This window comes from Oryza brachyantha, chromosome 6 (assembly GCF_000231095.2).
Source record: "Oryza brachyantha chromosome 6, ObraRS2, whole genome shotgun sequence".
NCBI classification, from domain to species: domain Eukaryota; kingdom Viridiplantae; phylum Streptophyta; class Magnoliopsida; order Poales; family Poaceae; genus Oryza; species Oryza brachyantha.
Window position 1 is genome coordinate 2,166,080 of NC_023168.2, and position 22,653 is coordinate 2,188,732.

Genomic DNA, 22,653 nt, shown 5'->3' on the forward strand with positions numbered 1-22,653 from the left:
CCACCTTGACCACCAACCAAACGCACCCTAAGTAAAGCATGAAAGTAAGCCCGGAAGATGATTGTTCTGTTGTGGTTTTACGAAGTTGGATGACTGAAAAACCTATACTACTACATTTTGATTTCGTCTCCTTTTCTTTTCTACTAGCTACCTTTACTCTTTTAACTTTTTACACTTTTTAACTTTCAATCGTGGACTAAAAAAATGTGATTAGATGGATCGCTTTCTCAATTAGCCCCTCAACAACGAGCTGTATCAATCTTTGAGTGTCAGATCGCTTTCTCAGTTAGCCGACTCGCTAAACATCAATTATTAAGTGGGTAGTACGTGGGCTCGCAGGTTGATTCACCTATACCCCTACATGCAGCCCAGTTAAATTGGCCCAATACATAGAATAGACCTAGAGAACCAGTCCAGAGAAATCAATCATTAGCCACCATGCACTAGTGCACTACGCTTGAATTTGCTGTTAATCAGTTTCAGTATACAGACAGACAGATTACGCATCAAAACGACAGCTTGTGGAGTTCTTCAGAGGCCATGGTATGGATTGGATTATACTTGCACAATAACATAAAACCATTGCAAATTTGCAATCGCAACCAAGGTCTATCCTCATGCCCAGACTCTGGGAAACACCAACACGTTCTTCAGTCTTCTTCAGACACACGGCTGAACCGCTGTGAAAAAAGGCTGCATGATCATCCGTGCATTCTTCTCTGTTTCACGTTGGCAGTAACAGAGCATGCAGTGCTACCTTCATGTCGGGCTCGTGGAACGAAACGCCAAAAGTCGACGGCGATGTCAACCTCCTTTTGCCTGTGGAACTTGTATGTCTGTGGTAGGTTGTATCGGAGCTGGAGCAGAGGGAAATAGAGATTACCATAGCAAGTACAAAACTGGAATGAGAAAACATACGTGTCCTTGACCCGTAAAAGCCTTGATGCAGAAACGATTTGTCTAAGAACAAGCCATCATTTTGAAAGATTTCAAACAAAACTACAGTTGCTAGTCATTATTATATTCTGGTATTCCAAATAATATAAACAAAACAGGTGTGCAAGTGATTTAAGAAATAAATGGTAACTCAATATTGCCTTCACAATTCCATTTTCTCAGATTTCCTAGAGCTAGACAGCACAGAATAAGATTGGCCTAGAGCTAGACAGACAGCACAGAATATGTTTGGTCCTCCAATCTTTACCCTAATGTCTGACTCAGAAAATAAATAGAAGCAAAATAAAACCGACAACAGAATTAGTAAAGAACAGTTTCTTCACTACTTTGCAGTTGGAAAGATGCAAAGTATAAAATTGCTTCTTGATATAAAAGATAAATGCCCAGCATTATTTAGTTACCTCACACAGAACCTCAGCACTGATGGCATTGCAATTGCGCAAGGCTACCTTCTTGATGTGCTAAAAATCAGACACAAAAAGGGTGAAAAAATAATTAATAAAACCTCCATTCTAAACACAAGGAGATGAAAATTTGATAAATATGGCTACATCTTGTTGGAGATATACTGCCGGCAATAGAGAAGGTTCAAATATCAGAAGAATCAAATTAAACAAAAGAGATATGATTTCTGATATGCTACATTTGCAATCCCCACCAGGAAAACTTACTTCTCTGGTAGAGGTCTTGTGTAGAGAATAGACAGCTCGACGGGCAACCTGCAAATAGTATGGGTATTAAAAATTTTAAACACCAATGCCACAATTTCGCTCACGTGTATAACAGCAAGCTGGCAACTACTGCTGCCCCCACCTTCAAGCCCATAGAAATGAATTCCATGTCAGCTCCTTTTCTGCTTGTCCCAAACGGAGGATTCATGACAACAGTGTCAACAAGAAGGCCTACACTAAAACAAAAATTGTAGAAGTCACATAAGCTTTTCAATGTCATCTATGCTTATGTTTATATATGATTTGGTCAATAACTATTCAAAGTTGTTTTGTGATGCTATATTATCTTTCTCGACCTGAACACTGGCGTGCAGGCTATTGAAGTACTACTGGACAGTGAGTAGCTAGCTGGCTTGTAAAGTAGCATCAGCTAGGATACTACTCTGGATATGCTTTCTAGACATTATCTACTTGTTTATAAAAACAATAAATAAAGAACACGCAACAGAATAAACAGTGTAGAAAAATACTATGAGAAGATCAGAAGCAATAGGGTGTATAGACAAATAAAAGAACATTAGCATCGCAGGTGCATTTAAACTAGGGTAGTGTATGTCATCATTTAAGAACAATACCTCTCAGATTTAAATTCTTTATATCACACTGAATTAAGTCCATATCCAACTGCGCAACAAACATTTAAGAAAAGAAACATGTCATTCCCATAATTCAGCATTGTTATTGATCCTAGAAATAACTAATACATTAATCTCTCAGTCTTTACTTTCAGCCTTACTTTGCCAACATGAGCTTAACCATGCAAATTTGACCAGTGATGCTAAAAATCATGAAGAAAATCAGAGACCGTAAAACCTATATTTAAGAGGGTAGTCTAGACCCATTCGTGAATCAATTTATCACAATCAAATTACTGCAGGTTTACAGAAAAAAGAGAAGGAAATTTGCCATTTGTGAAAAATGCATGATTCATTGATAAAAAAGGTACTGGGGAAAAACAACCATGTGAGGAGTACATATAAAGAAATGTAAAGCTGCAAAATTCCAATATAAAACATCACAGATGTGGAGAACTGAAAACGAAAATGAACACCTGTAGTGCATATCTGTAGTTGCAGAAAGGTGATTTAAGCATATAGCTTGCCACACTGCTGTCTGGTGATGCAAGCAGATGAGAACTATCACAAAAGATGACTAAATATCACGCGGAGTTTTGTGGTGATGGAAGCAGGACACAGGTAAAAGGTGAAAACAAGAGGGAAAATAATCAATGCTAAGGTTTTTCTACTTCAAGATAAAGCCATGGTTATAATTGGAACCAAAACAATGGTGTACCTCTAGATCAGCAGCGTTTTCTTGAGCAAGTTCAAGGCACTGTGGGTCAATATCAATACCAACAACATGTCTGTCATTTCACAACCATAGGTACAGAAGATTAGAAGTTGTAACTCAACAAATAACAGCAAAAGGCACAAAGAAATTAAGTGATGCACCTCATTTTCTTGTTCCTATACTAATCGATGCGCACTTAAAAGTGTTATCCAGAAAATTCACTCTATGCTATTGAAAGATTGTGGCATAGGCATACCACTTTTGTGTTTCAGATATATATATGGCCGAAATTATATTATTGTATAATGCTGCATTATTTTGCCAGAAAAAATGGGAAGGCACTGAGGCAATTGTCTAGGTGAACTAATATGGTAATTTACTTTCCACTAAGTTCTGTAACTGATGGTATATCTATATCAACACACAAACATCATGGACCACTACACTTATTAGGTAAATCTTAAACAAGGCTAAAATGTATCCAGACAGAATACTCAATAACCACACAGTTTTAGATACAACCATTCTCCATTTAGGTCAGTGAGTGCCAAAAAGGAGCATGCAAGATGCAACAATGCCATTTTCAGTTGAATTGGAAAAAAAGGGTAACACGTTTGCACCGTCAAATGAAATGTTTATCAAAATAAACGCAGGACAAACCAGTTGGTTAAAAGAAAAAGACTCAAGAAAGTGGGTGCCTATATACTAAGATCTTAAACATACTCACTCAGCATCCAGTAGAGAGCTTGCAACAGCCAGGGTGCCACAGCCACAGCCAAAGTCAGCCACCACTTTTCCAGTTATGTCATCAAAACTATTCTCTGCCTGATGGATTCATCAAATCACAATGAGCAAGATAAAAAAACACACCAGAACAACTTGAATATTAGCATCTGAACAGCACGCACACACACCAGACAGATGATCTACTATCTGTCAACTTGATACTTTCGTGGACAACATTAGTGAGACAAACCACGAAACTACAAATTTCCAAAGGTTGCAACTTGCAAGTATAGGTTGGAATCGGGGCCAAAACACCAGATCTTCCAAAGCTTCTACTTGGATGAACATCACCAAAGTTTATACCCTAGGTATTGGCTTATCAAAAATAAAGGCTCCAAAGGCCAACAACTACATGAATAGCTATTCTTCAATTTGTTTTCTAGGATAAAGCACAAAGAAACCGCTACAAAAGCCACTCTACTCTAGCCATGAGGCTACTACTGCTGGTATTGCTTGGTCGGTTTGGACATGGAACCAAAAGCTGTTGCACTTGATGGAGCCCAATTCCACCCACATCAAAAAAAAAGAAAAAGAAGAAGCAGGATCTTATTCGAAGATCAAAGAAAGGTAATTTTTTTTACTCTAGTAAAGCAGGAAACTGCACGGGAATCGGAACAGGATGCTACCGTGTAGAGCATCCGCGACGCGATGTGAGAGCCCGTCGCGTATTGCTCCAGCTCCACCTGCATCCACAAGCCCACCACCACCGGCGGCATAAAGGTCAGACACTCAGACATATTCCCGCCACCACTTTGGGCACACGACCCCGGCAAGCGAGTGTACCTTGGGTCTGGTGAACTGCTGCAGTTCCCCGAGGAGGCCTTCCAGCTGCTTCAGCTTCATCTCCTCCTCCCCTCGCCGTCGCCGTGGAAGATGAGCTCTTTTTCTCTCTCTCTCTCTCTCTTCCCCCTTCTTGCCGGCGTGTGCATCCTTTTTGCTAGGGCCGGCGCTGGTGGGTGGGGCCGCCAAACTGGGCCCCACCTGGCCCATTTTAACTGGGCCGCACTAAATGGGCCACGTGGTTTAGTGGGCTGGAAAGCGAGGCCCAGTGCAAATATGAAATGGGCGTAAAATGAGTCCTCGTGTTGGGAACGTCCCGCCGGTGACTATGGCGGCGGCGCCCCCCATGCGCCGATCAATCGGCGGCGCCGTGCGACGGCACCGGAGAGGAGGCGTAGCGCGCTGGTGAGTTCTCCGCCCTGGCGTGCTTGCCGCTGGGCTCTCTCTCCTCCTTTTCTTTTCTCGAACTGATAAACCATGAGTCCATGATATTTAGGGTTTTGCACTGATCGAGAGGTCGCTGAACTAGGATTCGAGTACTGGTTTTCTGCGGGTTGAATTTTGAAGCGGAAACGGCGCACGAGTTGAGATCGACTAGTTCATCCGGTTTCCCTGCGAATTGGATTTTGCAACAATTCTGTGCAAGCTAGTGGCTTGAATTTGCAATTTGATAGACTAATTAATACGCCATCGCTGCAAATTTGAATAGTTGGAACAATTCTGTGCGAGCTAGTGGCATGAATCTGGAATTGAATTGTCAAGTTTAGAATGCACGGTTTCATTCACATCCAGCACTCAAATGGTGCCTGGAAATATTACTATTGACAGTGACCATTGCTCAAGATTAGTGTTTTGAAACATGATTATGTGTAGGCTTGATTACTAACCGGTTCTATAGGTTTCTTGGTCGCATTTCACATGGATTTCTACACCTTAATTGAGACGTTTAGTATATCTGCATCACCGGGCATGCAATTCAGTCAGCCTTACTGCATGACTAATTGACTACCATGTTGCAATGGGTGTGTGCCACGTTTTGGAGTAATGCATGCTTAATTCTCTTTTGCATGAAGTAATCAATTAATGCAAAAAATAAATGAGGTACTTTAACTCACCAATTAATGGAAACATTAAACTCCATTTAGTCGTGCTGTTTAAGTTTAAGTCCAATGCGTTCTTATCTAGATATATTATGACATGCCTATACCTGTGTCTCCTCCCCTGAGAGATGCAGGGAAAGAGGGGCCATATTGTTCGATCTCTCTCTCTTTCCATTCCCTGACCAGAGCTCCTGAAATCCGCCATGGATTTCAGTTGCTTCCAGCCACATTCAGGATGCTGTGATGACATGCCACTTGACTCATATGTGCAGCAAAATGACCACCAGGAGCTCCATCTTGTTGATCATCCATTGTTCGAGGGCGTCACCCATGGCCATGAATACTATTCTTCATACGCCGGTGGATCATTTCTTCCCTTTGCAACCTACTACGATCTTGGCCATGATGACTACTGCCCTCATGGAGGAGGAGATAAGGAGGCCGTCGTCGACCAGGCTTCGCCGACTGTTCATAAAGCTTCGCCTCACCTTCCTCTCTTCACACCTAAATCTGAGGTTTCTCATCTCATAGGAGGTGGTGTGGTTGGATCATACAAGGCATTTGAGATGAATGGTAGGCTCATCCGGCGTAAGAAGTCTTCGGGTAAGTCTCTGAAGAAGGCTAATGTCGTCAAGGGGCAGTGGACATTGGAGGAAGACAGGTAAATTAAATTCTGTCCATTCATGTTCTTCTATTATTTAGCTTCCATATGTCCACCTAAAGAGTCCATGGTTAGTAGGACATAGGATCTTTCATGTTCTCTCTATAACATTGACAAATGTAAATGAATTGATTCTTGCAAAACTTTAACAGGAAGCTTGTGAAATTAGTCCAGCAGTTTGGATTAAGGAAGTGGTCTCACATAGCTCAAATGCTTCCTGGAAGGGTAGGCAAGCAGTGCAGAGAAAGATGGCACAACCATTTGAGGCCTAACATCAAGGTACTTTCTCCTGCCATCTGTTTTTGCCAGACTAATTAATTTCTAGGAGAATTACTTTCTATTGTTTTAGAGTAGAGGAAAGGAAAACGTTTCTGACCAATAAAATGCCCCTGCATTTCAGTTTTGTTTGGTATCTCTTTATATTTTTGCTTATTTGGACGAAATCAATTTTAATATATTTATATCAATGCTAATAAATTCCCCAATACTTTTATCTCTCTCCATGACCTACCTTGAGACTGAAAGGTCATGGAGTCTGAACGCAATGTATTAAATATATGTGTATAGTAAAGGTTCGTAGTTAATAAAAACAAAATAAACTTATAATCTATGAAAGAGAGCATTGAATATTCATTTGAATACATTTATATCAATCATAATATTTGGCTGCGTTCGGTGGTGGGATATATACTGCATTCTGTGGTGGGATATATAACCGGCGCGGAAAATATAATAATAAATTAGTACATGATTAATTAACTATTAGTTATAAAAAATTGTAAAATATATTAATATGATTTTTAAAACAATTTTACTCTAGAAAATTTTTAAAAAAACACACCGTCGTTTATAGTTAAGGAAAAGTGTGTTCGCGAAAAACGAGACGATATGGGGAAATATGGGGAGGTGCCAAACACGGCCTTTGTATACTTTCCTTACCATTCAATCGTTTTAACTAGCCCAGCATTCACAAGCTAAGGTTCAATTTCTTTCTGGTGACCAGTAATAAGGAGTGTTGTGGTATTAGAGAAGAAATCACCGGAATTAGGAAAAACAAACCTTAGGGTACATCACCGTAGACAAGAATTAGATAAGTTCAATATATCTTTCCTCCCGTTCCTATTGAACAAAAGGTCTAACGGGAAGCATATATCAAGGAGAAACGAAGAAACTCAAAAAAGGATATATTCAGTTATTTCATAAGCAAAAAAAAAATGACCGGCATGTTTTTAATTTTATTAAAAAACTGATATGTTAATTATCATAATCACAATTTCTCTAGATTATCCAGACATTGAATAATTCTTTTATGTAACAACAAATGCAGAAAGATACATGGAGTGAGGAGGAAGACATAGTTCTAATCCAAACGCACAAAGAAGTAGGCAACAAATGGGCAGAGATAGCCAAGCACCTACCTGGTAGAACAGAAAACTCTATCAAGAATCACTGGAACGCAACAAAAAGAAGGCAATTCGCACGGAGGAGGAGCCGTGCTAGCTCAAAGAACCCGAAATCTGGAACCCTTCTACAAAACTACATCAAAAGCCTTGGAATTGGTCCAATCAAGTCCAGTGTCCGTCTATCTCCACTAGAACAACCTACAGTGTCATCTTCACCGGCAAACACACAAAAGTTAGCACAGGTGAATGGTGTGAGGACAGGCTCCAACTTATCCAACCAAATGGTCACCCAAGAAACACTCAGCATGGATGAGAATGATGACATCCAGACTAACACTTGTGAAGAATTCCAGCTGCTGGTTTCTACCTATGGTGACTTATGCCTTGATATGTGTGATCATTTATTCGAAACAAAGGAGGAGGCACCGTACCAGGTTTACAACATCGATGGTGATGATGTTGACATGAACTATATCTTCAACCATATTGATTATGCTAACAAGATCGGCCATGAGATAGAAGATATGGAAATGGCATGGGATGATGATGTGCTTGAACTTGAAGACAATGAATCTGGATCGTCACCATTGGAGACGCCAGCAGTGCATGTGAAGGAGGAGATGGATCTAGTTGAGATGGTCACACGTACACAATTTGCGGCTAGTGGATGAGGAAATAATTAACCAGTGATGTTACTGCATGTGCTACTAATATATACTACACGACCTTTTGGAGTGCAACCTTGGAATCTATATGGTTAATAAATATTAGAGAAATAAGAAAAAAACACATTCTATGTATGGTTTCAAATGAACTGATTATATTGTAATTAATTAATATTCTAAGCTTTTTCTTTTTTCTTGAAGCCCATATTCTAAGCTTTTTCTTGTTTCAGCTTGAATGTACTTTGGCACTGTCTTTAATTACTTATTATTATTTAGAATTTCTTATATTCGCTGGTACTAAAAACATTTATACAGACGGCTAGTAACATATATATTTAGTAGGTGATGCCGACAAGCAATAGTGTAGCATGGTACTATATATCAGTTGAAACTACAAAATGTGCATCTACCTATTGAATGTAGGAATTGCCCCCACAAATATTTGTAAGCATATATAGGATCACATGATTAGTATTCTCAGTTATTTATTTAGTTATTAATTGGGAATCATCCCAGTAACAGAAACTCTTCAATAGACACATTTCATGCGTACTACGATATTTATATGATATATTGATATGTCCTTGTTCATGCATAAACATCGCATCGAAATCATTCATCTGTTCACTTGAAAGGAGCATAAACAAAAGCACCTAACTTAGCACACACGGAATTATAAGGTAAAGCACACAGGGAAATGAGCACTACTCAACCACCACACATCCAACACCAGCAAATCTCTATTAAGGGCAATTCATTCATTAGTTCAAGTGATCCAGGTAGGCTTGATACCTGCATGAAAGGAAAAGGACAAAACACACATATAGGTTGTATGTAAGTATCTACTAAGCTCCAGCTGAAAAGAAACTGCTTTTTTAAAGTTCTGAGAAGAGTTTTAGTGCATTCTTCAGTCCCTGCTAATAATATACAGGAGTAGTTCATATTTTTTCTGAACTACTACCTCCGTTTTATATTGTTTAGTCTTACCTAAATTCATCAATTGATTGATACATATAATTTATATATATATGTCTAGATTCATTACCATCAATATGAATTCAAGCAAGACTAGAAAATCTTACATTATGAAATGGAGGGAATATGTGTTATCAATTTATAGTGGTGTCGTCTTTTTTTTTGTCTCCACAATATAGGACGTGAAACATATAATTCGCATCAAATATTAATATTAGCATATGGTTTAGATAGTCGATTAGAAATTAGGTCATTTTTTTTTTCTAAAATACGCATAAGGTGTGCGTATCTTTGTATAAGATTTTTGGGAGAGTTACTGAAAAAGTACAACACTCAACAAGTTTGAAAAGAACAAAGAGAAAAACAGGAGGTAAACAAATTACCCTATATGCAGGGAAGGATCACAAATTGCAGTGTGGATAAATTCTTGGTTAGCTTCACTAGCATGGCCACTCGGCCCTACGTCCTGGCAAGATATATGAAGCATATTTTCTCCACTAGTTTCTTGTATCTGTTGCAATGAAAGAGATGTAAGCTGAAAGGACAGCAACTCGATCCCTTTTTAAAGTATATACAAGCAACAAGAATAATTTAGATCATTCTCATATAGTTAGTTAATCAAAATTAAAGAGCAATATATATATACATTCATTTCCAAAACTCATTATATTACTCTGCCTTGAAAATTAAGAATTTTTCTGTCAATTATTTAGCACTAGTGCATTAATATCAAATTAACAACTGTGGGTAATTCACAGTACCACTGAATTAGATCAAGAGCTTCATTCTAGTGTAACACATATTTTTCTTTAGATAAATAACATCTAGCCGCAACCAAACTCTTGCATCAAGGAGGTTAGGAGGGTCCATTCGAGACTTTGGAATGGCAGAAGTTGGAAGCTAGTTCGAGATAAGAACAATTAGTTTCTTAATTATTAGTGGGTTCTCTTTCTGATAAATATATTCAATGTATTAGATAATATGAGATTCATAGGTTCATAGAAATTAATGAGGATGAGCAAATAAGGTTGTGTATGCAAATGATATAGACTACTCATATTGTTCAAGCACATTCGAATTCAGTCAGGCTCAACCAGCGCCGGAGATAGTAACAAATTAATGTTTGGATTTATATCACACATACTAATATGTGTATATATTACCTTCCTTCTTAAGTCTTTATTAACATCTTGAAGTTGTTGTTCCTACAAAACAAATCTTAAGTTAGAAGATTAATGGAAACAAAAGCAAATTAACAAAGACAGCTCATGAAATTACCTTAAGCTTGAGTTCAAATAGTTGATCAAGCAACTGTTGGTTCTGTAAAAATGTACACACATATGGTTTACAGGATTATGATATATCTGGTTAAAAATTGATCTTTTATGATCAAATTGTGTAATGAAAGAAAAAAAACAGAGCATATATGAAATATCTATGATACATAGTGCGGTGTATATACAGTGTCGATCAAGTGGATAAGAATATATGAAAATATGATTTATTTAATTACCTTTGATTGCCTGATATTCATGAGGGATATCTCGATTTGGCTCTCAAGTTGCTCAAGCTCCTTCAAGCAAAGTGGAACCAAGTCCTCTCCAAGAAGATTTCTGCATGATATCAATATATAGTTAGTCCATGACTCCATGTGCAGCATGGGTGCGGCTTGGGTTAATTAAAACCGCATTGTAAATTAAGCTTTCTAAGAATGCCTCATAATCCCAAAATACATACCTCTGAGTTGTTTGTAGGAACTCAACTCTTGTCTTTAACTTCAAGTACTCTTGATAATTACTCTATATGAATCCCAAAATTAACAGAATTCAATTGGTAATTGATAAAATCATGATTACTATGTATAAATTGTAAATGTATAACATACTTTTGCTTGGTATAATACTAAATTTGTCATGAGAAATTAAGTATTTTTATCTCCATAATATAGCAACCTACTACTAGATTAAGCACATCTGAAGCTTCCGTCATTTCGCTTATTGAAAGAATTGACGAAACGATTTATGAACAATAAGAATAATTTGTGGGAAAAAATGCTGTAAAATAGTAAACAACAATGAGAAAACAAACATAAATTCAATTAAATTTAAAAATTCAATTCTTTACTTAAAACAAAAGTAGAAGCAAAACAATGGGAGCCCTAGACGAATGTGTCTAGGTTGCTATTTTTTAGTAAAAATGGAGTAGGTAATACGAAAAAAATGGCAAAGGTGTGTTACAAAGTATACTGCCTGCTCTACTTGACAATTGATGGGTTAGTTGACAATTATAGAACTTTATTATATATGTATCGTACATGGATAGCTGTTTATTTGTTTCATCCTCTATTCATATAGCTAGCTGTCCAAAAAGGGAATAAACTTATGTGGGATTAATGTACTGTAAAATAAAAATAAATAGAAATATTTGTTTTACATTAACTCTCATGTGTAGCATATTAATTACATCTAGCTATCAGATGCACATATTAATTAAAAGATTTTTTGCCAAACATTTATGTAAAATTTTAAGTCGTCACTTATGTTTAATTTAGTATTATGACCAGCAGCGTACATATTGATATGTTCTTGTTGTGATAAAGAATGTAGTCATATCAGAACGATGGAGTATATACTACAGTGTCATATTGTGTTTGTTATTCTCTTTGTCCAAAAGTATAAGGATTTTTTAGGTTGAAAATTTGTCCCAAAATATATGGATTTCTAAATAGTACTCCCTCCATATTTTTTTTATATGACGCCGTTGACTTTTAGGTCCACGTTTGACCATTCGTCTTATTCAAAAAAATTATATAATTATTAATTATTTTGTTATAATATGATTTATTATTATAGAAACTTTAATTATGCATTATAATTTTGCATATTTGGATATAAATTTTGAATAAGACGAATGGTTAAACATGATTCTAAAAGTCAACGATATCATACATAAAAATATGGAGGGAGTAATTAGTGTAGGGCAGGTCTAATGGGCGAACGCATGCACACCTGCATGCCAGCGTGAACATCTGTATATACATGAAAGTTTTTATAATGTATAAATTTTTGTCTTTATATTATTATATATAGAAATATATAGAAAATCATAAGTAGAAACAAATTTAACATATAAAGTATATAGTAGGAAAACTATCCACATTAAAAATACTATCTTAGAAAGAGGTATCTACAAAGATTCTACACTAGAAAATTGTGTATATAAAGTATGCTATAGAAATTTTATATATAGAAAATTTATAAACAGAAAATTGTGTTCGTGCAGGCATTCTGGTGTTCACCCATTAGCCTTTTCCATTTATGTACTCTCTTAAGCCAAACATCCCTCGTCATTCATATGGACTGCTACAAAATTAGCCATCAATTAATGGATCAAGAGTGGTCCTTCTTATTTAATGAGGGATATTCTCTGGACTTTTCTCTTGTCCTTAATTCATATTAGAATTGATACATGTCCTTATACTTTGGAAACAAGGAAGCATAATTCACATATACCATTACTATACACATATAGGCTGGCGGGACTGTCTACCTATTATACCTAGGGTGGTCAGATAACTTGTTAGATTTAATTACCTCTTTTTATGGTCAATTTGGCTAGCATCAATTTATTAGAATACAATCTATATTACCAATAATGATAAAAAAATGAAAAAAAATTGTATGTTAATTTACTACACCTACTTTCTTTGCTCAACCAATTAACCTCCCCCAGTTTAATTCCACCAAAATTTTGAATATTGTCGTTAGGTCTAAAAATCATTATTTTTTGGGAGTGGGAGTATATAATATTTAAGAAGTTTTTATATGGCTGTAAGTCAATTTAAACAAGCTTGTTTCTCCTTTTCTTGACATCTGCAGTACAGCAATAGATATTTCACGTCAAAGAAAGGGAAGTAAATTAAGTATATATATGGTCATCAGTGTCAGTAATGAAGACACAACGTACTTATGATGATATACCTTGCTTGTCTAAACATACGTCGTATTAAGGAACCAAAACGGGTATAACAAATATAGTGATTCATAAATATGTACTCCCTTCATCCTAAAACAAGTCAACATTTCTAATTCAAATTTAAAGTAGAAAGATAAAGTTGTTTTAGGGGAAGAGGAATTATGTGTTAATATATATTCATGGTCATATATAGATCTTTGTTTAATTTAAGTTCCGTTGTTTAAAAAGGTTTAAGAATCATGGTTTACAAGTTATGCTTATGGAGAAATCAGATCATATTCAGAACTCAGAAGGTTACTAATTCAGTTTCCAATGCAGCAGATGCTTCGCATGAGTTGTAGTTGCAGCTGCGATATCGCTCCAATGTCTTGTACATACTGTTAACATAAAGAGAGAGAGAGGAGAAATCAATGAATGTCACAACACGCATAAACTACATATAAAATATAAAATATGTGAGTCAATTTCACAAACTACATTTACTTTGGTAAAACTATCAAGTCATAATATCACAGAAATATATATTTAGGAATGGATTTGTCGTAGAACTACTAAGCCATTATATCTCAAACTACACATTTTTTGTTTTTTTACAAAATTACAGATATAGCATCGATTTTATCACAAAATTACATATAAAATATGTAGTTTCTTAAAAAGAAAATATGTCACTAAATATGTAGTTTTCAGATACAATAGATTAAATAGGTGCTACCTCCGTCCCATAATAACTTCATTTTTCAGTTTTTTGATACAATATTTTAACTCTTCGTCTTATTTAAAATTTTTTTGCGATTAATATTTTTATTGTTAATAGATGATAAAATATGAATAGTATTTTATGCGTGACTATTTTTTTAGTCTTTATATAAATAAAACGAATGGTCAAATGTTAAATATGAATAAACGAAAAATAAAATTATTATAACACGTAGGCAGTAGTTTTCTCAGAAAATTTTAGATGGACTGCCTGACTGGATCATGTTGGAAAATCCAGCTAGTACTAGAGTTCTTGGTACTGGTACACAAGTACTCCTACACAACACCGTTGGGTAGCCAGCTAGCTGTACCTCGTTCCAGCCTACTCCTAGCCTGCTGTGACTCGGCATTTTGGCGATTCACATGTACTACACTACTCCTACACATCTCTCTCTCTAGTATTTGCATACGATATGGCAATGTTCACATCAATCAACTCGTGGGCAGTTGGCTACCATAGAAAACCAATTGTTTCGTACACATACATACATACACAACAGTGAGGATAACTACCGACGAGGCGATCGATACTACTCTCGCTCGCCTTTTCCTCCTGCTAGCTAGCCGCATGGCGACCACTGCAACCTATCTTGACATTTGACAAGACACGTAGAGAGAGCAAGCTAGCTACGGTATGTAGAGAGAGTGTCTCAATGGAACAGTAGAACCCCAAGACACACAAGAATACGCTCTCTTGCGAGTTCCCAATGGAACAGTAAAACCAGAGCAAGAATAAACCTCACACAACTTCACAGATCAGAATACTCCTAAAATCTGACAAGAACTTCACATTGGAAAAGCAACTGCATGTAGCTTAACCATATGCATGGTGAAGAGTTCCTACTAACAATTAAGAGTATTTTTCATGGTACCTCTTAAAGGTAAGAAAATTGCTCAGGAATTAATGACTGTGAGATTTAATATTATTCATGCATATATGCCTTGTGCTAGTGCAGATCTGCAGAGATCTCATCCATTTGGCTCTGAAAATTGCATGCACTAAAGGAGATCGACAAGCAAGATAGAGAGCATGCAAGCTAGCCTACAAATTAATGGAAGCAAACATGAGAGAGATGGCCTGCTTCATTCTGACAGCCTCTCTATGGCAACTGGAAGCCATCAAGAGGGAAGGGATTAATAGAAGGGAAACCCACAAACTATGGAGACCAAAACGACTGGCTCATTTCTTCCCCTCTTCCCTTTCTTCTTTCACCAAAACAGTAAGGAAGGGGAGAGAGATAGCTTAATTAGCTAGCTCTGAGCCTACATCTCTATGATTACAAGGTGTGGTGAAATTAAATCCAGAGTCTTTGGGAAAACATGACAATCACAGAAATCCTCTGACAAATTGAAACGAAATACTTGAAACACAAATTAACAACGCAGGGAAAACTGTATTTCATCCATCAAATCAAGAACTTCGCTGGACACAAGGTGTTATAAATAATTATAGACACAAGAAATATTCATATATAAGTACTACATGTAGTACATATATAGTTCATATTTAAGGAGATAAATTAATCTCGGTCTTTCACAAAAGAACAAACGAGAAAAATAGCCTTAATTTCTTGGATGCAAAAAACTTGCAGTTAATAGGATTAGGGCATGCAAGAAATTAAGAAAGCATGATCTGGAAGAGGTACCAGGAGGAGGTGGAGAACTCGAAGAGGCGGCCGCGGGTGGAGAAGATGATGAGGGCGACCTCGGCGTCGCAGAGCACCGACAGCTCGTACGCCTTCTTCAGCAGCCCGTTCCTCCGCTTCGCGAACGTCACCTGCCGGCTTATCTTGTTCTCGATCCGCTTCAGCTCCACCTTCCCTCGCCCCATCTCTTCTCGATCTCCCTGATCTCTCTCTAAGAATCTCTTCTCTCTGCTAATTCTACCTACTGGCTTGCCTAGCTGAATCTCCCCGGCCGGCCTCTCGCTCGCTCGCTCCCACGCACTCTTGCCGTATTTGCTTCGTTTAACTGTTGGGGATGGATATGATGATGGATCATGGATATGTAGTAGCTCGGCTAGCTAGATAGCCATGCTCATGCTTGTAGGCTCGTACTCCCTCCACCTTTTCGTATGATTCGTTTACTTTATTAAACAAAATTATTAATTATTTTATTATAATTTAATTTGTTATTATAGAAACTTTAAATATGACTTATAATTTTGTATATCTAAATAGAATCTTTAAATGTAAATTTAAAATCAACGAACTCATATAAAAAAATAAATAGCGGGAGTATCATCTACTGTGCCGTAGTGCTACTAGCCTCCTCGCCTCCTTTTCTCTTGCAGCCCTGGTCTAGCTTTTTACCTGCTAGCCACTGCTCGCACTTCTGTCCTACCGTAAAATATAGCAACTTTGAGCATTTTAAATATATCTTAAATATAAGATTTTGGTTACATACATTATTTTCTTAATCAATTATAATTTTTCGCCATTCAATTTTTCCATATTTATTTTTATGCAACCAATTACAACATTAGTTAATTGAACGTACTTTCTTAATATCCCAACTCTAAAGCGTTTTACATATTACGTTGAAGTTAGTACAACATTACCATGAACACGCTTCACAAGCTTCTAATGTGTGGCCTTTGAAAAAACTTTATATTTAGCGAATCTATTTTACATCCCTATTATAGTAACCATTCTACACCCCACAATCTACCTCCCACCACCCTGCCAAGCCCTAAAACACACCTCCTAGTGGTCAAAGGCTTGTCAAAGGTCACCACATCGGTCAGACCCCGGTCAAAGTCACCCCAAGCCTCTCCTACAGCCCACCTCTTCTCTGCTCTCATCTAGCAATTATACGGTAACAGAACTAACGTGCAGTAACATTATGACTTGCATGCAGTAACGGTGCCAAAACTTTGTTAACAATATAGTGACCATGGATCTATTTTTGGTAAGCACCTTCTTTTAGGACATTATAGCGAAACAGTTTTAAAATATTGTGGTGCGAAAGATATTATTCTCTAAAGTTTGGGATTTTGAAAATTAACTCTACATATGCAATAATATTATTGCATTACTGTTACTATCATCTATTACTTATTATAATCATTTGATGATATTACTGTAAATGTGCAGTAACATCTATAACTTTCATGGTAATATAGCATGCTACTATAATATATCTTATAGTGATGTTATTGCGGTAACACCGTAGCATATGCATAATAGTAATATAATGTAAAGTAATATCCATCATAGTTTGGTTAACCACATGTGTTATCAATATGATATGAACGTAAAAGATAAAATACTACTAAGAAATATCTATCACAAGTGAGGCTTGTTTATTATTAGTTCATATGGCATATTACTCAAGGTCTTGTGTTCAAATTTCATTATATAAACTCTTTTTATAAGTATTCTATATGGGCAAGGGAGAGGTGCGTGGGATGTATTTTGTGCTAGATAGTTGTTTTATAGAGCAGGTACAATAACAAACTATAAGTCAGCTATAAGAATATGTTGAGTGATAATTAAGAGAGGAGAGAAAAGAGCAGCGGAGTACAGATTTATAGCCAGCTATAGTACGGACTCCGAGACACGTGTGCATATGCAGGTATAATCGAATATTAATTATATAGCATATAACTATGGTATAAATTAACTATTAAATTGTCTATAGACAATTTGTAGCCAACAGTTGATTGTACTATTTATTAATTAGTAAACTTGCTCTTACGTTTCGTATTAAGGCTTTGTTTTTCCCAAAATTTTTTTCCAAAAATATCACATCGAATTTTTGGACACCTAAATAAAGCATTAAACATAGATGAACCAAAAAACTAATTGCACAATTACGAAAGAAATCTTAAGACGAATCTTTTGAGCCTGATTAGTCTATGATTAGCCATAAGTGCTACAGTAACCAATATATGCTAATGACGGATTAATTAGGCTCAAAAGATTTGTCTCGTGGTTTCTAGGCTAGCCGTGAAATTCGTTTTTTCATTCGTGTTCAAAAACCCATTTCCAATATCCGACCAAACATTTGATGTGATATTTTTATAAAAAATTTTGACAACTAAACACCAAGATCTCAAGTGTACTCTCAACTCGGTTGCTTCCTTCCTTTGGTTGATTGGACCCTGGGGGCCCACACCATGCATTGAGAATAAAAGGCAGCGTGTTGGCGACGCTCGCGATTGGCCGCCGACTACCTGCCCAGTGCTACGCGGGACCCACCAGTCAAGCGGCCCACAATGTCAGTGACTTGCTACGTGCGCCTCGTTACTGGCTGAGCAACTGCTGCAGAGTGGTACCGTGGGGGCACGTGTCGACGACTCAGTGGGCTCTCTAGTCTTTAGCTTCAGCAATATTAGGAATTAACGGGGTCATCACAATAAGGTGGACATAGTCCTGGGCATTCGGTTTTTGTTCGGTCTCGGTCTTCGGTTTTCAGAGAAAATTCGGTCTTTCAGAACTCGGGCTCGATCGGTCTTGAAAAAAACACAAGACCGAAAAATTCGGTCTCGGTCTTGTTTGGTCTCGGTCCTGACTGAAATGCCCGAAATATTAGGCGGTGACCGACGGGAGGAGACGAAGGGAAGGCGGGGCGGCTGGCCGAAGGACAACGGAGAGAAGGCGACGGCCGGCGGGAGGACGGGGAGGGGAGGAGGCGGAGGGGAGGCAGCGGCCGGCGGGAGGAGTCGAGAAGAAGGCTAGCGGGAGGAGGTGGAGGAGACGCTGCGGCCGACGGGAGGAGGCGGAGGTAACGCGGCCGCTGGCAGGAGGACGACGAAGGGAAGGCGGCGGTGGACGGAAGGACGCGGAGAGGAGGAGGCGGAGGGGAGGCAGCGGCCGGCGGGAAGAGGCGGAGGAGACGCGGCGGCTAGCAGGAGGAGGCGGAGGAGAGGCGGCAGCTGGCGGGAGGAGGCGGTGGCCGATGGGAGGAGGCAGGGAGGCGAGCGGAGAGGCGGAGGGGAGGAGGCGGGCGGGAGGAGGCAGAGGGAAGAGTGCGGTTCGGTTTGTTCGGTCCTATTCGGTTACCCGAGCCTTGTACCCGAAGACCGGACTGAATTTTTGGGTCTTTCACCTCCTCCACCCGAGACCGGGACCAAATTTCTCGGTCTCGGTCTTTTCGGTCTCGGTCTCGATCTATTCGGTTCGGTCTCTCGGTCTCGGTCTTTTTTCCCAGGCCTAGGTAGGCATACGATCTCTTGCCTGACAAATTAGGAATAATTAAATTTTTTTTGGCCGCTGTTACGGTTGGTTATAACAGATTTGTCACTGGACTTACATGCCATAGACACATAAGAATCCATATATCATAGACAGCGAGTGACAAATCTGTTATCATCCATTTTTAATAGTCGCAAAAAGTTAAATGCCCCGAAAAATGGAGGTTGCTTGTAAGGTCCCGTGTAGTTAGAAAAAAATTGAATGTCACGTCAGAGATTTGATCGGATATCGGGTGGTGCTTTCGAACACGAATGAAAAAACAAATTTCCCATAGAAATCGTGAGGTTAATCTTTTGAGCATAATTAATCCGTTATTCGTACATGTGGATTAATGTATCACTTATGGCTAATCATGTAGTAATTAAACTCAAAGATTCGTCTCGCGATTTCCCTTCTAGCTCTGCAATTAGTTTTTTTTGTTTCATCTATGTTTAATACTCCATTTAGATATCAAAAAATTCGATGTGATAATTTTGGAAAAAAGTTTTTGGAAATAAACGGACCTAAGTCTGGTTCCAAAGTGACACGTAGACTAAGCATAGAGGTCTTAAATTTGGATCTCATAATATAAATGGTTTTAATTTGGTAACTCGGATCTTAGTGTTTTTTCCGGTCCTTATAATTTTGCAATTTACATTTTCCATGCACATCCACGAATCAACAAAAGATTGTTTAAAACGGCCGTAAAAGTACACGTGGAGGCGGCTACGAGACAAAAGAATTCGTACAGCACCCTGCTCCATTTGCAACTACTGCAATCTGGCCCCTCACTGTTCATGTGGTACCGTCGCCGGTTAACAATAAAGCCGGCTTGGCCATCGCTTTGGAATAGAATCGGATCCATGGCGATCTTTTGAAAAATAAAAGAGAAATAGGATCCTTGTGTCCTGGATGGTGGCAGATACTGTAGCTCCTTTGGCGATGGGCGATGCGATGGCTCTTTGCCGCCCTTCGTCGCTGCTGGCCGTACGGTACCCCACCCGGGTGTGGTGCGAGCCACTTGTCGACCTCTGTGTGGCCAGCCACGACTGAAGCTCTCTTCCCTTATGTCAGTCTCAATGCATAACGTATGATTTAATGGTATAGTTATCAAGACTATAATCTAGGTAATCAAACCAGATGAGTTTTATGTGGATGAAACTCCTCTCTTGTCGCACAAAACTCCCTTATTTAATGACTCTGTTAAGTCAGTAATTTTACCGATATGGCACCCTATTTAATGTGCATGACATCCTTATGAAACATGCATTGAGACTGATCTTATAGTTAGCTAGATTCGCTAGCTTTTTCATGAATCTAGCTTTTTCACGGGTGCGCTCAACACGATATGTTTTTTAAAGATTTCATGTAAAAAAGTTAATTTTAAAAATCATGTCAATCTATTTTTTAAGTTTCTTATATTGTTGCAGGACCCTGTCGTTGGTGTTTGGGACTCGGGAGCAGCATATGCATTTAGCTTGATATCCTTGTCTTATGTCTTATAGTAAGTGGAAGAAAAACTGGTATTAACGATTAAAAAATAGACTATGAATAAAAAATTATATGTTCATAGCAATCTAACAAAACAAAGACTAAAAATAAAATTATAGTGAAAAACCTCAAAATTAACATTAAATTTAAGTTCTATAATTCTATTTTCTTATTTATAAGCATACGTATAACGCAAAGATCAGGCTGGGGTCTAGCCAGAACCAGATTCTCTCACTCTTAAGTTATGTAATATTACGGCTAGTAATATATAAATCCATAGAAAAGTAAATCTACATGTCAGTGAGTCACTAACTTATGGTATATGGTCTCAATTGAGTTCAACCAATTACAGCTAATACGCATTACCAATAAAAATGATTCATGGTTAATATTTTATTTATATTTGTAATGAATTAAACACCAATGTTGATTGAGAAACTACAATGAAAAGCGCATAACAATTCCAAAATTAAGTTTTAGAATTTAAATTTTAAAACAATATATGCATTTAGGGTAAAAGATGGGACCCATTTCTTTCATTGCTTCTTGCTTCTTCTATCTCTGCATAGTGTGCATACTCTGCTTAAAGAAAAAAAATAAAGAGGGGTACTTATTAGGATATTTATAATACAGTAATACAGCTATTTGTACCGTGCTTCCACGTTATATTCAAGTCAATGACTTAGCTAAAAGAGTGATCTCATATAAACACATGCATCTCGTAACCTGCCGTAGGTATAGGAGTCACGTTGTTGGTGTCCTTATGATGGTGGCTTGTTTTAGGCCCGGTTTAGTTCCAAAAACATTATATCGAATCTTTATTCACCTAAATAAAGTATTAAGAGTACATAAACATTAAAACTAATTACACGGTTATGGAGAAAATCGTGAGACGAATCTTTACCTAAATAGTGCATGATTAGCCATAAGTGCTACAGTAACCAACATGTACTAATGACGGATTAATCCGACTCAAAAGATTTGTCTCGTGTTTTCCAGACGGAATCTGAAATTTGTTGCCAGGGGTGGAACTGTGTTGTACAAGAGGGTTTATAGATACCGATATAAAAAAATTTAAATAGAGTTTATATATTTTCACCATATACATTTCTCTCGATCCAAACTAAAACACTCGTAACGAGTCTAGACTTGGTTCACCGTATTAAAAATCAAGTGGCAATCCATATTTCATTTTAGTCCCGCCCCTGCCTCATGCATCAAACATGTTGTAGAAAACGTGGTAATAAAAAAATTGTGAGTATATTAACATTTATTGGTTGCATCCTAATCTTGGTATGATTAATGAGTATACTGTCATCAGAAAAATATTCTGCCGTCAACATTTAATATCATAATGCGGTAGTATAAATATAACCCATAGGATTAGAAAGAGTGTATTGCACTTTGGGTCATATACTTCAAAAAGTTTCACTTTTGACCATGCTTAAAGTGTCTTTTTTTTTTACTTCGGACTAGTATTGTTGCCAAAATGTTACAGTTTGGACCAATTGATGTACATGGACAATAGAGAGTTATTTTCATTGACATGTGGGCTACCCGGCTCAAATTGCAACATTTGCAACGATGAATAGCCCAAAGTGAAAAAAAATAATAACACTATAAAAGTGGTCCAAAGTAAAACTTCGATAAGATATATGATCCAAAGTATAATTTACTCAAGTAGAACAGAATGTACGGAGTAAATTGGTTCTAATAACGATAGAGAGTACCCCTAAAACAACTTAAAAATGATAGGGAACTAGATGCAGTAGTTGTCCAAGAGGAGGATATTTACACGAGAGAAAGAGCAAGGCTGCAACACGGTTGCCTTGAACTTTTTCATGAAGGAATCTTAACAAGGGCTTCAGCTCGACGTCTGAGGCCATTAGAAAAGGCATAGAAA

At 37.6% G+C, this 22,653-nt stretch overlaps 3 protein-coding genes across 6 annotated transcripts; 1 reads left to right on the forward strand and 2 right to left on the reverse strand.

Annotated features, from left to right (window-relative positions):
- Nucleotides 1-223: 223 nt before the first annotated feature.
- LOC102712088 (rRNA N6-adenosine-methyltransferase METTL5-like) lies at nt 224-4,668 on the reverse strand. 2 transcript variants are annotated; one of them, XM_006655755.3, is made up of 10 exons: nt 4,548-4,668; nt 4,391-4,447; nt 3,706-3,803; nt 2,982-3,051; nt 2,264-2,312; nt 1,771-1,859; nt 1,629-1,676; nt 1,359-1,418; nt 758-857; nt 224-680 (listed from the first exon to the last, which is right to left on the reverse strand). In XM_006655755.3, exons 1-10 carry the CDS (start codon nt 4,605-4,607, stop codon nt 661-663), a joined length of 651 nt encoding a protein of 216 aa, XP_006655818.2. In that variant the 5' UTR covers nt 4,608-4,668; the 3' UTR covers nt 224-660. The 2 variants fall into 2 exon arrangements, with proteins under 2 accessions (XP_006655818.2, XP_015694370.1); XM_015838884.2 differs by having other exon boundaries at nt 226-857.
- LOC102707223 (transcription factor MYB119-like) lies at nt 4,292-8,572 on the forward strand. Of its 3 annotated transcripts, none has more exons than XM_015838882.2 (4): nt 4,292-4,331; nt 6,176-6,305; nt 6,458-6,584; nt 7,633-8,572. In XM_015838882.2, exons 2-4 carry the CDS (start codon nt 6,211-6,213, stop codon nt 8,377-8,379), a joined length of 969 nt encoding a protein of 322 aa, XP_015694368.1. In that variant the 5' UTR covers nt 4,292-4,331; nt 6,176-6,210; the 3' UTR covers nt 8,380-8,572. The 3 variants fall into 3 exon arrangements, with proteins under 3 accessions (XP_015694368.1, XP_015694369.1, XP_015694367.1); XM_015838883.2 differs by lacking the exon at nt 4,292-4,331 and adding an exon at nt 4,850-4,949 and having other exon boundaries at nt 5,917-6,305; XM_015838881.2 differs by lacking the exon at nt 4,292-4,331 and having other exon boundaries at nt 5,681-6,305.
- A 249-nt stretch (nt 8,573-8,821) lies between these two features.
- On the reverse strand, nt 8,822-16,116 carry LOC102712365 (MADS-box transcription factor 5). Its single transcript, XM_006655756.3, has 8 exons — nt 15,729-16,116; nt 13,622-13,700; nt 11,086-11,147; nt 10,862-10,961; nt 10,627-10,668; nt 10,512-10,553; nt 9,732-9,859; nt 8,822-9,165 (listed from the first exon to the last, which is right to left on the reverse strand). The coding sequence occupies exons 1-8, from the start codon at nt 15,911-15,913 to the stop codon at nt 9,135-9,137; spliced, it is 669 nt and encodes a 222-aa protein (XP_006655819.1). The 5' UTR covers nt 15,914-16,116; the 3' UTR covers nt 8,822-9,134.
- Nucleotides 16,117-22,653: the final 6,537 nt, after the last annotated feature.